Raw genomic sequence first — 12,177 nt, forward strand, 5'->3', positions numbered from 1 at the left:
TGAGACTGTTGTTCATTGACTACAGCTCAGCGTTCAACACCATAGTCCCCACCAGACTGGTGGACAAGCTGATCGAGCTGGGTCTGAGCTCCGCTCCGAGCGCCTGGATACTGGACTTTCTGAGTGAAAGGCCTCAGGTGGTCAGGGTGGGGGGTCAGACCTCCAACACCATCACCCTGAGCATCGGGTCCCCCCCAGGGCTGTGTTCTGAGCCCCCTGCTGTACTCACTATACACACATGACTGTGTGGCCAAGTTCAGCTCCAACTCCATAGTGAAGTTTGCGGACGACAGTGGTGGTGGGGCTGATCTCGGACAACGACGAGAAGGCCTACCGGGAGGAGGTTGAGGTACTGGAACGCTGGTGCCAGGACAACAGCCTGCTCCTGAGCATTGGTAAAACCAAGGAACTGATCGTGGATTATAGGAGAGGACAGCAGGAGACACACACGTCACTGAGGATAAACGGGGCTACCGTGGACAGGGTGAGCAGCTTTAAGTACCTGGGGGTCCACATCTCAGAGGATCTGACATGGACAACACACATAGACAGTAGTAAAGAAGGCGAAACAGCGCTTCTACCACCTGAGACAGTTAAGGAAGTTCAGAGTATCTGGGAAGATACTCCAGTCCTTCTACTCCGGAGCTGTAGAGAGAATCTTGACTGGAAACATCACTGCCTGGTATGGAAACAGCATGGCACAGGACAAGAAGGCCCTACAGAGAGTGGTGCGCTCAGCCGAGCGTACCACGGGTATTGCACTACCACCCCTGCAGGTTCTATACAACAAGAGGTGCAAATCCAGAGCCTGCAGAATAATGAAAGACCCTCACCACCCCAACAACAGCCTGTTCATGCTGCTGAGGTCAGGCAGACGCCTGCGAACACCAGCTACTAGGACAGAGAGACTTCGGCTCAGCTTCTTCCCCCAGGCCATCAGAGCCTTGAACACTGAACTCTCCACACACAAGCACACACACAACACACATACTGTACACGCGCACACACTAGCAGCCACTTTAACATGAGCAAACACACACTCATGCTGCACACGCTCACACTTATGGTCACTTTACAAAAGGAAAGGTCACTTTAAGAATAGTATAGTATAACTTGAGATTGTATAATATAGCATGTACATAAAGATCCAGTGCCTCATCCGTAGCTAACAGTGTATTGCACTACCACAGGACCTAGCATGTCCTACCATGCTCTGTAAATAACTCATGTACATATACCGATATGCCCTACTCGGTTTACTTGTTTTATTGCACAATGTCGTTCTATTGGATTCTATTATATATTACTATTGTATTATGCACATCGTTGCGGGCAATACCACCCGCATTTCATTGTATACTTGTATGCCGTGACAAATAAAACTCTTGACTCTTGACTTGAATAAGGATCCTCTTCTCCGTTCACCTAGATTCACGTCTCTCTTTGTGCTGGTGAAGTGTAATTTCAAGCTCGTCAAATACTAGTAATTAATTCACTTGTTGATATTTCGTTATTATCTTGTGGCTCCAAACAGAGACTTGTGTAAAGAAGCAAATGACTGCTTTGCCTGGTAGTGTGTAAACCAGTCCTCTGTGCCATGTTCATTCAGAAGGGAGAGGAGAGGCGTCACATTTTCAGTGATTGTAACTATTACCAATTACCCTGCATGATTATTTGCTTTTGGTTCTGTATTTATTTAAATTGGTAAGCTAAACGTGAACTTGTCAAGCGCAAGGGAGGCTAACGTTAGCTGGCCAGCTACCTCCTGTAATGTTAGGTAGCTGGCCAGTTAACCATTATCTATTTGTCCATTGTTTATGTTAACTTGTTTTCACTGATTGAACATTCAAAACAATAATAAAATAGTATAATAAATAAATAATAAAAAAAATATCCATCACCGAACTACCGTATTCTATCACTCTGAACTATTCGCTATGTTAAAAGTTGGCCGATTATTATTCCATGCTGGTCTGTGTACATGCACGCTGTAAACAATCCCATTGGCTAGTGAGTGTGACTATCTGCGAAGAACAACATCTGGTTGGATGCAGCTCATCAAAGTCCACAAATGAGATAGTTTCTTTATTTGAATGGGAATGAATGGGAAGTTATCACTCTCTCTCAACACCCATCTCACTCACTCCATCCCCCTTGGACCTGACGGAAATCTTAGCAACAGAAAACTTTAATCCCTGTGTGTGTTACCTTGCTCATGCAAATCCTTGACGGCTATGAGCCTCTGCACCACCTGAGGCAGGGAGGTGGCCATGGCATCCCACTTCTGCACCATGTCATACAGCTGCGACACCTGCCAAGGAGACACACACACAGTTTAGTACCAGGAGACTACATAGCTACATATCACAGCCGGGCAAATTCAAATAGAGTGAATGAACTTAAGATCCCCGGGCGACGGGACGTCATGTCGTTTGACTTTTACTTACTCAAAAGCATTCTATTCTACCCAAGCAAAAGAAATCTGGACCACTTGTTTGACAAACTCTCACCACGAAGTCGTATAAATGATCCAGCTCGTCAAAACGTCTGTCTACAGTCTTGTCTCGTCAGAGTCGGTCTACTCTCTGGGGGCTGACATGTTGAAGCGAACACAGCTTGGAGTGAAAATAATGGATTTAACGTTGAAGATGTCAACCTCCAGAAAGCAGACAGACACTCTCTCAACGTTTTGACAAGTTGGATCATATACTGCTGGGAACCATCGACAGAAGACCAAGCCTTCTACCTAAAAGCCACTTAAATGGCCCTAATATTTACCAACGCCTCCAGACAAAATGTTTCATCAGCTGATGTTGCCAGTGGCAGAAAATAAAATACAATGTCGGTTTATATTTATATGCAGAGTTTCGGCTAATACTGCTCAACAACAGTGTTAACATGTGTTAGCAACTACACCGATGGGGAATACAAACATTCCAACCGCAAAAGTGAACTATTCCATTAACAGGAGATGCTTTAGTCAGTTTATTCTGGACCGTGAAAGTGAAAACTATTTTATTAACAGGAGACGCTTTAATCTTTGATCAGTCTATTCCAGACCACGAAAGTGAAAACTATTTTAGTATCAGGAAGATGCTTTAGTCAGTCTGAAACTTGAGGAATCATCAGTGGACTCTATAGGCACGTAGAAAAACCTTGGCCTTCGTCCCAGACGGTGGCTGGTTAGAGCAGTTCTTACGCGACCACTGTTGATTGATTGATTTACATTTTTTGCAGAATGGGTACAATACAGTACGGCTCAATACACACAATTGTTAAGGGGATGCAGACCAGAGAAAGACTTTCGTCTTGTTTACATCAGGGTCCCCCATTTTCAATTCATAATGACATACACAACATACATATATCATGACATTTATGACATGCATGATATACAGATATACAGTGCCGTTACATTTATGACATACAAGATATACAGTACTGTTTAACAGAGATCCTAACAGAAACTATATACATTCGAGAGGGAGGAAACTAGGAGGGGGTTTGGACATTTACGGGGGCCAGTTTCGAATTGCCTCCCGTAGGTGCTCTTTGAGAGCGGTTTTGAAGGTGGGTAGGGATTCACATTATTTTACGGCTGTGGGTAGGGTGTTCCACAAATTTGTGGCATAATTGCTAAACGTGTTTAGTCCCTTGTTTGTGCCGAATCTGGGTTGAACATGATTTGTGGAACTCCCTCTGGTGTTGTGGTCATGGAATTCACTGACCTTTGGGAAGTATTTCGACATGTACATGGGCATCTTAGTGGTGTAGTCGTGTATCTTGTAGACAAGGCCCATTGCAAGCTGCTGTTCTCTGTCGTCTACTCTAAGCCATCCTAGGATGTCAAAATGGGCAGGGGTGAGGTGGGTTTTAAGAGTACGGTCTTGTTTTTTTTTTTTTTTTTTAACTTTGGCCATTTCCCTGGCTCTTTTATACGTTTATCGCATTTATACCTGGTCAAGTTCGACCGACAGAAGCAGGCTGAAAGGGTTCAGATGGGGGGGAAGACACTCTGGGAAAGGCACGGCTGCAGTCCGGGATTCGAACTCGCTCAGCCCCAGATCCGTGACGAGCACGGTTGTCCACGGCGCTGAAATAGCACTCGCGGTACGTGGTGAGCTACTGGAGCTCCCCTGTGGTCTTGTTTTTAGTGCCTTTGAGGTGCTTTGGTACCATGAGGTGCAAGCATAGTCGTAGTACCCTTGAATGAGTGCTCCTGTTAGAGTCTTCAGGGTATTCTTGCTTACCAGAGAGGAGATCTGGTACAAGAATCTTGTTCGTTGGTTGACTTTTTTTATTAGATTGGTTGCCATTTTGTCACAGGAAATATTTGCCTCTAGGATGGAGCACAGCCTCACAGGTATGTAATTTCATCCTTGTGACAATATTGTCACCCACTGTAACAGAGAAGCCGTTTGCCTTGCTGAGTTTGTTATTTGATCCAAAGAGAATGGACTCTGTTTTACCCAGGTGTAATGATAGTTTGTTATCAGCGAGTCAGGTGCAGATTCTGCCGAATTCAGAGCGGAGGGCTTTTTCAACCTGCAACTTGTCCCAGTCAGAGACCAGCAGGGCTGAGTCGTCCGCGATCAGGAACAAGTTGCAGTCACAAGCTGATGACATGCTTCCTAGTATGCTTCCTTGTGGAACACCGCAGCTCACTGAGAGGGGGGGGGGGGGAATCTGTTCTCTCCCCTCCAGGTAGGATTGCATCCAGCTCACTGATTAACTATCAAAACCAATTGCTTTTAGCTGGTCAATCAGAATGGAGTGATTGACAGTGTCGAAAGCCTTTTGGAGGTCCAGCACGACCATGCCGCAGTATTTGCCCACGTCCATCTCTTTGATAATAATAATAATTGTTAGACTTGAAGTCTTTATTTGTCATGCAGTTTTAACACACACGCGAGATGGGCGACCCACAGGAACACACACACACACGCACTGAGTCGCCGATGAAATGTGTCTGCACTTTTCCCATCCCGTTGTCCTTCTGCCGGGAGCAGATAGGGCGTCAACGTGAGCCGCGCCCTGGTGACCAATCCAAGTGCTCCCGTCAGTCTTCGTCAAGGACACCACAGCGTTAGCGATCTGTTGTGCATGTTTTTCCATTGGGTTTATCTTATCGGGGGGAAACCCTTGCGAGCACGGGGAGAACATGCAAACTCCACACAGCAAGGCCTGGGAGATACCCCACCTGGGTACCTGGCATCATGGAAACCTGGTCCCCAAGCGGGAATCGAACCCTGGCCCTTCTTGCTGTGAGGCGACAGTGTTAACCACTACACCACCGTGCCGCTGTTTGATGTGGTCGTTCAAATAGAGAAGGCATGTGTCAGTGGAGTGGGATGTTCTGAAGCCAGATTGGAATTCGTAGATTAGCTTTTTTTCCACAAGGTACTTTTCGACCTGTTCGTAGACTTATTTTTTCTAGGGACAGTTTTTTTTTTGCCACAAATATTGGTATCGGTATTGGCCGATTGTGTTAGTTGAACAATCGGTATCTGTGGCAAATTTTCATATCGGTGCATCCCTATTTTTTCCCATGACTTTCGAGATGGAGGTAAGAATAGAAACAGGGCGGTAGTTGCCTGGGTCTAATTTGCTGCCTTTTTTCTGCAGGGGGGGTCACTCTCGCAATGTTGAAGTCTTTGGGGACGTATCCCTGTTTTATGGAGAGGTTTATTATGCGTGTGATGACTGGGGTGATGGCGGCTGCTGAGTCTCTGAGGCATTTGTAGGGGATATCGTCATGGCCAGTGGCCTTGTTGGGTTGAAGGGCGCTCAGTTTTTTGAGCACCTCATCTGTTGTTACCACTGTAGCATCAACGTTGGTGTTAATGTTACTACCAGGACCGTCCTAACAGCCAAGTACTTCACCCTGGATGAGACTTCTGGAATCTGAAAGGGTGACCAACCTTGTTCTGTCCTCGATAGCTGCTTTGTTTATTTATTTTCATTTAACCAGAACAAATTCTTATTTACAATGACGGCCTGGTGAGAGGACAAAAAGGCCTCTCGAAGGGTAACAGGGAAATACAAATAAAATCTGGTAGTGTGACCAACCTTGTTCTGTGTATCAGCGTCCTCGATGGCTGCCTTGTGCTTTGCTATCTCATTCATCTTCCCAAGGACGCTCTACAGGGAAACAGAAAACATGTCCACTCTCTACGGGTAACACCATTCCAGATACAGTACGCACCTCCATAACAAATACATCCTCCGGTGTTAAGCGGAGACAAATAATGAAATTGCCTTTTGGCTGTATGTGTTGGTGACATGATAGAAATATTGGAACACGTGATTTGTGTTAGTTGAATCACAATATGATTGCATCAAATGGGTTATATGTTACGGAATCAGATCGTAGCATAATTTGCTACATCGTCAAATATTGAATCATTGCCATGAGAATGGAAATGGTAGTGAAGTCTAAGGTTCATAGCGGTAGCGGTCCAACCATTTTAGATGTCAACTAGACCGACAGGCGAGTATACTCTACAAACACAGAAAAAGAGGCAGGCAACCCTGAAGTACAGATACCCAACTGATAAAGGGTTTTGGGTAGGGATGTCACGATCCGATCACGTGATCGGGATCGGCGTCGATCACGTGCTTTTCAGAGGATCGGGGATCGGGAAAAAATAATAATAAAAATCGGCAGTCAAAAAAAGAAAAATTGTATTCAACAAACATGACCATGTCCACGTCTTAAACTCATACGGAGGCCTTAGTTTTGGTTTTAAATTACATATAATATATCATCATTAATGTATTTATTGTCACACAGAGCAGAATAATTGTCCACAACAAACACATTCCCCTTTAATTTACACCGTTGCAACAAACACATTCCCTTTAATTTAGACCGGCTACACGCTCCACGCTCCACATCACAACAACAGTACAACACGTCGCTCCCGAAACACGGTTAATATCCACTGACTTGAGCAGCTAGACTTAATGTCAGAGGTTTGGAACTACCGTAAGCATTTTAAAATAGAAAGTCAAGCCAGTTGCAATGTTTGCAAGGAGGACAGGCTGGAGGCGAAGTTTTCAGACTAACTTTTCACCTGGAGGATAACGTGACTGAGGATTATCGTCGGCGTTTCAGACCAGAATGGACCATTACATAAGTCGAACACTGAATGTATACTAATGTGCAAACATATATTGAAACTTTTAATATTTCTCATATGAAGCAGAAGCACATTTCTCAGGGTGAATGTAATAACAAAAGCCTCCGCGCTCGCGCCCCGGACTATAGGCAACAGATGGGCTTGTCTCGCTCTGCCAGTTTCTGACAAAAATGCGTCAAAATGTATTACTAATGTGAAAGATCGGATCGGAAATGATCGGATCGATAGATATTTAAAATCACATGATCGGGATCGGAAGCAAAAAAGGCGATCGGGACATCCCTAGTTTTGGGGGCTGAGGAAGATGAAGATATTGGGTAGTAAAGAAATTCTGATAGCGATATATCGACCGATATTTGCATACATCTTCAGGATCCCTCAAATTTGGTTATCAAAAGAGTTGTGATAAAGATATGTACTGGAGACAGGAACAGTTAAACTAACTTTATTTTCCATTAACATTTCAACAGTAGACTTCACTAGAAATAACATAATTTCTAAATGATCTCAAGCGTCTTTTTATTCCTGCATAATCTACTGTAATGTCTTGTAATAACATGCCGATACAGACATATCTGTGCTAAGCAAATATCTCACTGATATATGGGCTGGGCTATATATGATATAGTACCTTACCTGCAGTCTGGCCTCCACCTGGTCCAGGGTGGCCGAGTCCAGAGCACTGACCCTCGCCTGCAACAGCTCCATGGTGTCCTGACAGATACACACAGTAATCAAAAACAGAAACTGAACCAAATACAAATAAGTGTTCTGCATTAAAAAAGCAGCAGCATTCCTTTTGATGCATTTAATCAGAGAGAGCAAAGGACGTGCTGTTTCAACACTAGGTAGGTCACCGTTAATTTGACCGGTGAATTTTGAATGAGAGCATGGCATTTCATTCAATTTATTTTGAAAACATAGTCAGAGCCATAAGTATTTGGACATCAACACAATTTATCATTTAGTCTACATGTACACCACCACAATGGATTTGAAATTAAACAATGTGACTTAAGTGCAGACTTTCATCTTTACTTTGAGCGTATGTACATCCAAATCTGGTGAACGGTGTAGGAATTACAACAATTTATATATCTGCCTCCTCCTTTTTAGGGGACCAAAAGTTATTGGACAATTTGCTTAGACTATCAGTGAAGCAATCCATCATTAGACTGAAAAATCAAAACAAACCCAACAGAGAGATAGCAAAAGGCAGTACATTCTTAAAAAGAAAGAATTCACTTGTGAGCTCAGCAACACCAAAATACCCGGAAGACCACGTAAAACAACTACGACAGAAGAATTCTTTCTCTGGTGAGGAAAAAACACTTCACAATAGTTGACCAGATCAAGAACTCTCCAGGACACACGTGTATCGGTGTCAAAGTCAACAATCAAGAGAAGACTTGTGAATACAGGGGGTTCACCACGCGATGTAAACCATTGGTGAGCCTCAAAAACAGGAAGACCAGTTTGTCAAACAAAACCATCTAAAAAAACAAAAAGCTTGTACAGTTCTGGAACAACATCCTATGGACAGATGAGACAAGGATCAACTTGTACCAGAATGATGGGAAGAGAAGAGTATGGAGAAGGTCCTGCTCATGATCCAAAGCATACCACCTCATCATTGAAGCATGGTGGTGGTAGTGTTATGGGCATGTATGGCTGCCAATGGAACTGATTCCATTGGAGAGCAAATGATCTGCTCAGCAAAATGCTTCACAACTCATTGGACAGCGTTTCACAGTGCAGATGGACAATGACCTGAAGCAGACTGCGAAAGCAACCAAAGAGTTTTTTTAAGGCAAAGAAGTGGAATGTTATGCAATGGCCAAGTCAATCACCTGACCTAAATGCAAGTGAGCATGCATTTCACTTGCTGAAGACAAAACTGAAGGGAAAATGCCCCAAGAACAAGCAGGAACTGAAGACAGTTGCAGTAGAGGCCTGGCAGAGCATCACCAGGGACGAAACCCAGCGCCTGGTGATGTCTATGGGTTCCAGACTTCAGGCTGTCATTGACTACAAATGATTTGCAACCAAGTATTAAAAAGTGATAATTTGATTTTATGATTGTTAGTTTGTCAAATTACGTTTGGTCCCTTAACACATTAACTGACAGAGTTTGCCCGTCTCATACCACTCTCTGCCACCACTCTAAGCCTATGGAGATGTTCACCTTCTTTGCAGGGCTATAACCTTTTTAATTGTATTGCTAAATTGACATTACTATGGCCCATTCAACATCGATTATCTATCGTTCCGGATGTAGGAACGTTATACTTTTTCATTCATATTCATACGAAAATACCGTCTAGAATATAAATGTTATCGTTTTCTGCAGTAATTCCTAGAACGTCAGTTATAGGCATAAACGCATATATAGATTATCAACTGCCGTTTGTTGGTGATACAGGCTATATTAAAATGTTCAACTGTACATGATCCTAAACGTTATGACTCATGCGCGGAAGAACGGGGGGGGGGGGTCGTTTATAATTCCGTGATAGTCAGTAAATGCTTTATGTAGTATGGGTGATATATTGATCAGAGCAGTTTGCATTAATAATAATAAACAATCACGCTGAAAATGACGTCAGCATCCCCTTACCGTTCGCCGATGAGACTGGAGGAAAAAGATCCCACTTATTTGACGTGGATCGACTAGATCCATTTCCGGTTTGTATAATAATAATAAACACCCAAATCATATCGATTATTGAGTTATGGCAGCGATCCATATACACGGATGTGTGTCTAGAGTCCCGCAACAATATGCGAGTGCCGGACGCATTTCCCAGATGCACGGAGATCACCAGAGATCCATTTCCGGTTGTAACTCGCCGATCATCCACCAGGCGGCAGTATTGAAGCGTTGCAGAGTTGTGCAGGCTCCCACTGTATCAGCCGAGGCTGGGTGAGGGAATTATGAATACCATGGCGAAAAAATGAAATATCTCAATAACGCTGTACGCCGTGGAATGGCAGAATTAGCATGACCTTGAAACACGTTGTACGACGTTATTGGCGCCCAATGTGTTAACACTTTCAGTGGCCAGCAGGGGGCGCACATTTAGTGCTTGAATGCCCACCATCCGCTTCAATGTTAACGTTAATATCGCCTAATCTATGTTTTAAATTATGGCTATGTGTCTAATCTGCCCGTCGCCCATCAATGACTCATTTTCCAGTCAACATTGTCGAAGTGGATTGTTTTTTTATCGGTTCATTTCCGTTTGATAGCATTTTGAAAAGCCCTCGTTTTCAAGAAGAAAAAAAAAATCCCTGATAAACGCTGATGTACTGTAATATTCTAGAACGTTGTCATTTTTCGGCCTATTTATGAATAGTTTTCAAATAAACGCTAGATTATCGATAGTATGTGTGTACGTATGCACGCTGGTGCCGCAAGCTGTAAATCGATTATCTTATTTCCTGATCACTCGCACAGTCAAAACAGCCATATCACATATAGGGGGAAAGCTTATATCTCTGTGAAAAAAGGTCTGATTATCCTAAGACTGGTAAAATAGATTCCTTATGAAGGAAACTGGTGTTTTTGGGTGTTTTTCAATGTATGTGATGTATAGATTGGGGGGAGATGAGAGCATCTAAAGGGGGCCGGGTCAGGGAGGTCGAAATGTGCAGGCTGACTGTGGTGGGAGCAGGAGAGGTGGTTCAGAGCGAGCAGGGTGATTGTGAGCACCACACTGAGCAGGGCAGAATGTTGACATTCCGATCTGGAACACATTGATAACAGCATGCACAGGGCACAGACAGCAGAGTGGAGAGAGGTTCGATCATTAATGGAACAGTAATGAAACGTTTAGAATGTGTGTGAAAGGTTGCACGCATGACAACCAGAAGGGGGGCGGGCCGTCGTTGCTATGACGAAGATCTATAAATCGAACAGTGGTTCCGGGTAGGGGCAGACTACAATCTGACTGAGACTAAGGGGGAAGAAACCATCAGAGACTCCCATCCCTCTCACCGTCGCCGGTGGGGGGGGGGGGGGGGAATGACACATCATCATTAGCTTCGGCTAACGGGAGAAGGGTTCTGGCTAGACAAGGCCTGAGCCACCATTGGACTGAATAACAGCAGAGACGATAGCAATGAAAATACAATCTGATAACATCTGGGCTGAGGCTTCTGTTTATATCAATAAACAACGCTCTTTCAAGAAAGGTATGCTGTCAAGGTGTCGATTTCTTACGAAGGTGGTGAAACATTATGGTGGCGGATCGCACTAACGGGGAGAGATTGTACAGCCAGTATATGAGACGTCAGGATCATTAAAAGTACACAACGCATAGGGATTGGATGGAGAGAGGATAACACAAGAAGACGTGATACTGGCTGATTGATCAGAATCTAACACTTACCTGAGATCAGATGGTATCCAAATGGATTATTCCAATTCCTGATCGCCATTCCAAAAATCGATCCTTTTATTGATCCAATGCTACGTACTGTAAATACATATTACACGCTGTCCTGAGGGTCCAGAATAAATCTGATCGTCTCCGATTACATGCGTGAGAAGTAAAATGTGGATTCCGGATTTTTTTTTCTTCCTTCATCGATTTTCATTGAGTCCAATCCAAAAGGGTGCATTACCATCTGGGAGACGATAGGGGGCGCTTTTTTCCACATCTGAGCGCCTGGTGGGGCAGGCTTACCAACGGTAGACTCGGTTGATGAAATATGAATTCAGATCGCTAATAAAAAAAATGTAACTAATATTCTCGTGATGGGCATTCAACCCGCGGGCTGATAACCCGAAATATCTCGGGTTGGGCATTCAAAGTGTTAAAAGGGTGGGACACAGAAACTGTTGTAATTCCTACCATGTTCACCTGATTTGGATGTAAATACACTCAAATTAAAGCTGCACTTAAAGCACACCTTGATTGTTTCATTTAAAAAATATATATATTTTGATCTTTTTCCCCCTCCTTTTTCCTCCGTTTTTCTCCCATCCCAATGTTTAGTTGTTATGCCAATTCCCAATCCCCTTCCTGGTCGC

General features: G+C 43.8%; 1 protein-coding gene across 1 annotated transcript in view; it reads right to left on the reverse strand.

Annotated features, from left to right (window-relative positions):
- The window catches only part of dctn2 (dynactin 2 (p50)), a 62,705-nt gene that overhangs the window by 12,467 nt on the left and 38,061 nt on the right, over positions 1–12,177 (reverse strand). The window contains exons 10-12 of the mRNA XM_084316801.1: positions 7,779–7,856; positions 6,070–6,141; positions 2,209–2,311 (exon numbers count right to left, since the gene is read on the reverse strand). Coding sequence (XP_084172927.1) covers positions 2,209–2,311; positions 6,070–6,141; positions 7,779–7,856 — 253 coding nt within the window. The remainder of the gene's footprint in view (positions 1–2,208; positions 2,312–6,069; positions 6,142–7,778; positions 7,857–12,177) is intronic.

Source organism: Notolepis coatsorum (assembly GCF_963971535.1).
Source record: "Notolepis coatsorum genome assembly, chromosome: 6".
In the NCBI taxonomy this organism is placed as follows: Eukaryota; Metazoa; Chordata; class Actinopteri; order Aulopiformes; family Paralepididae; genus Notolepis; species Notolepis coatsorum.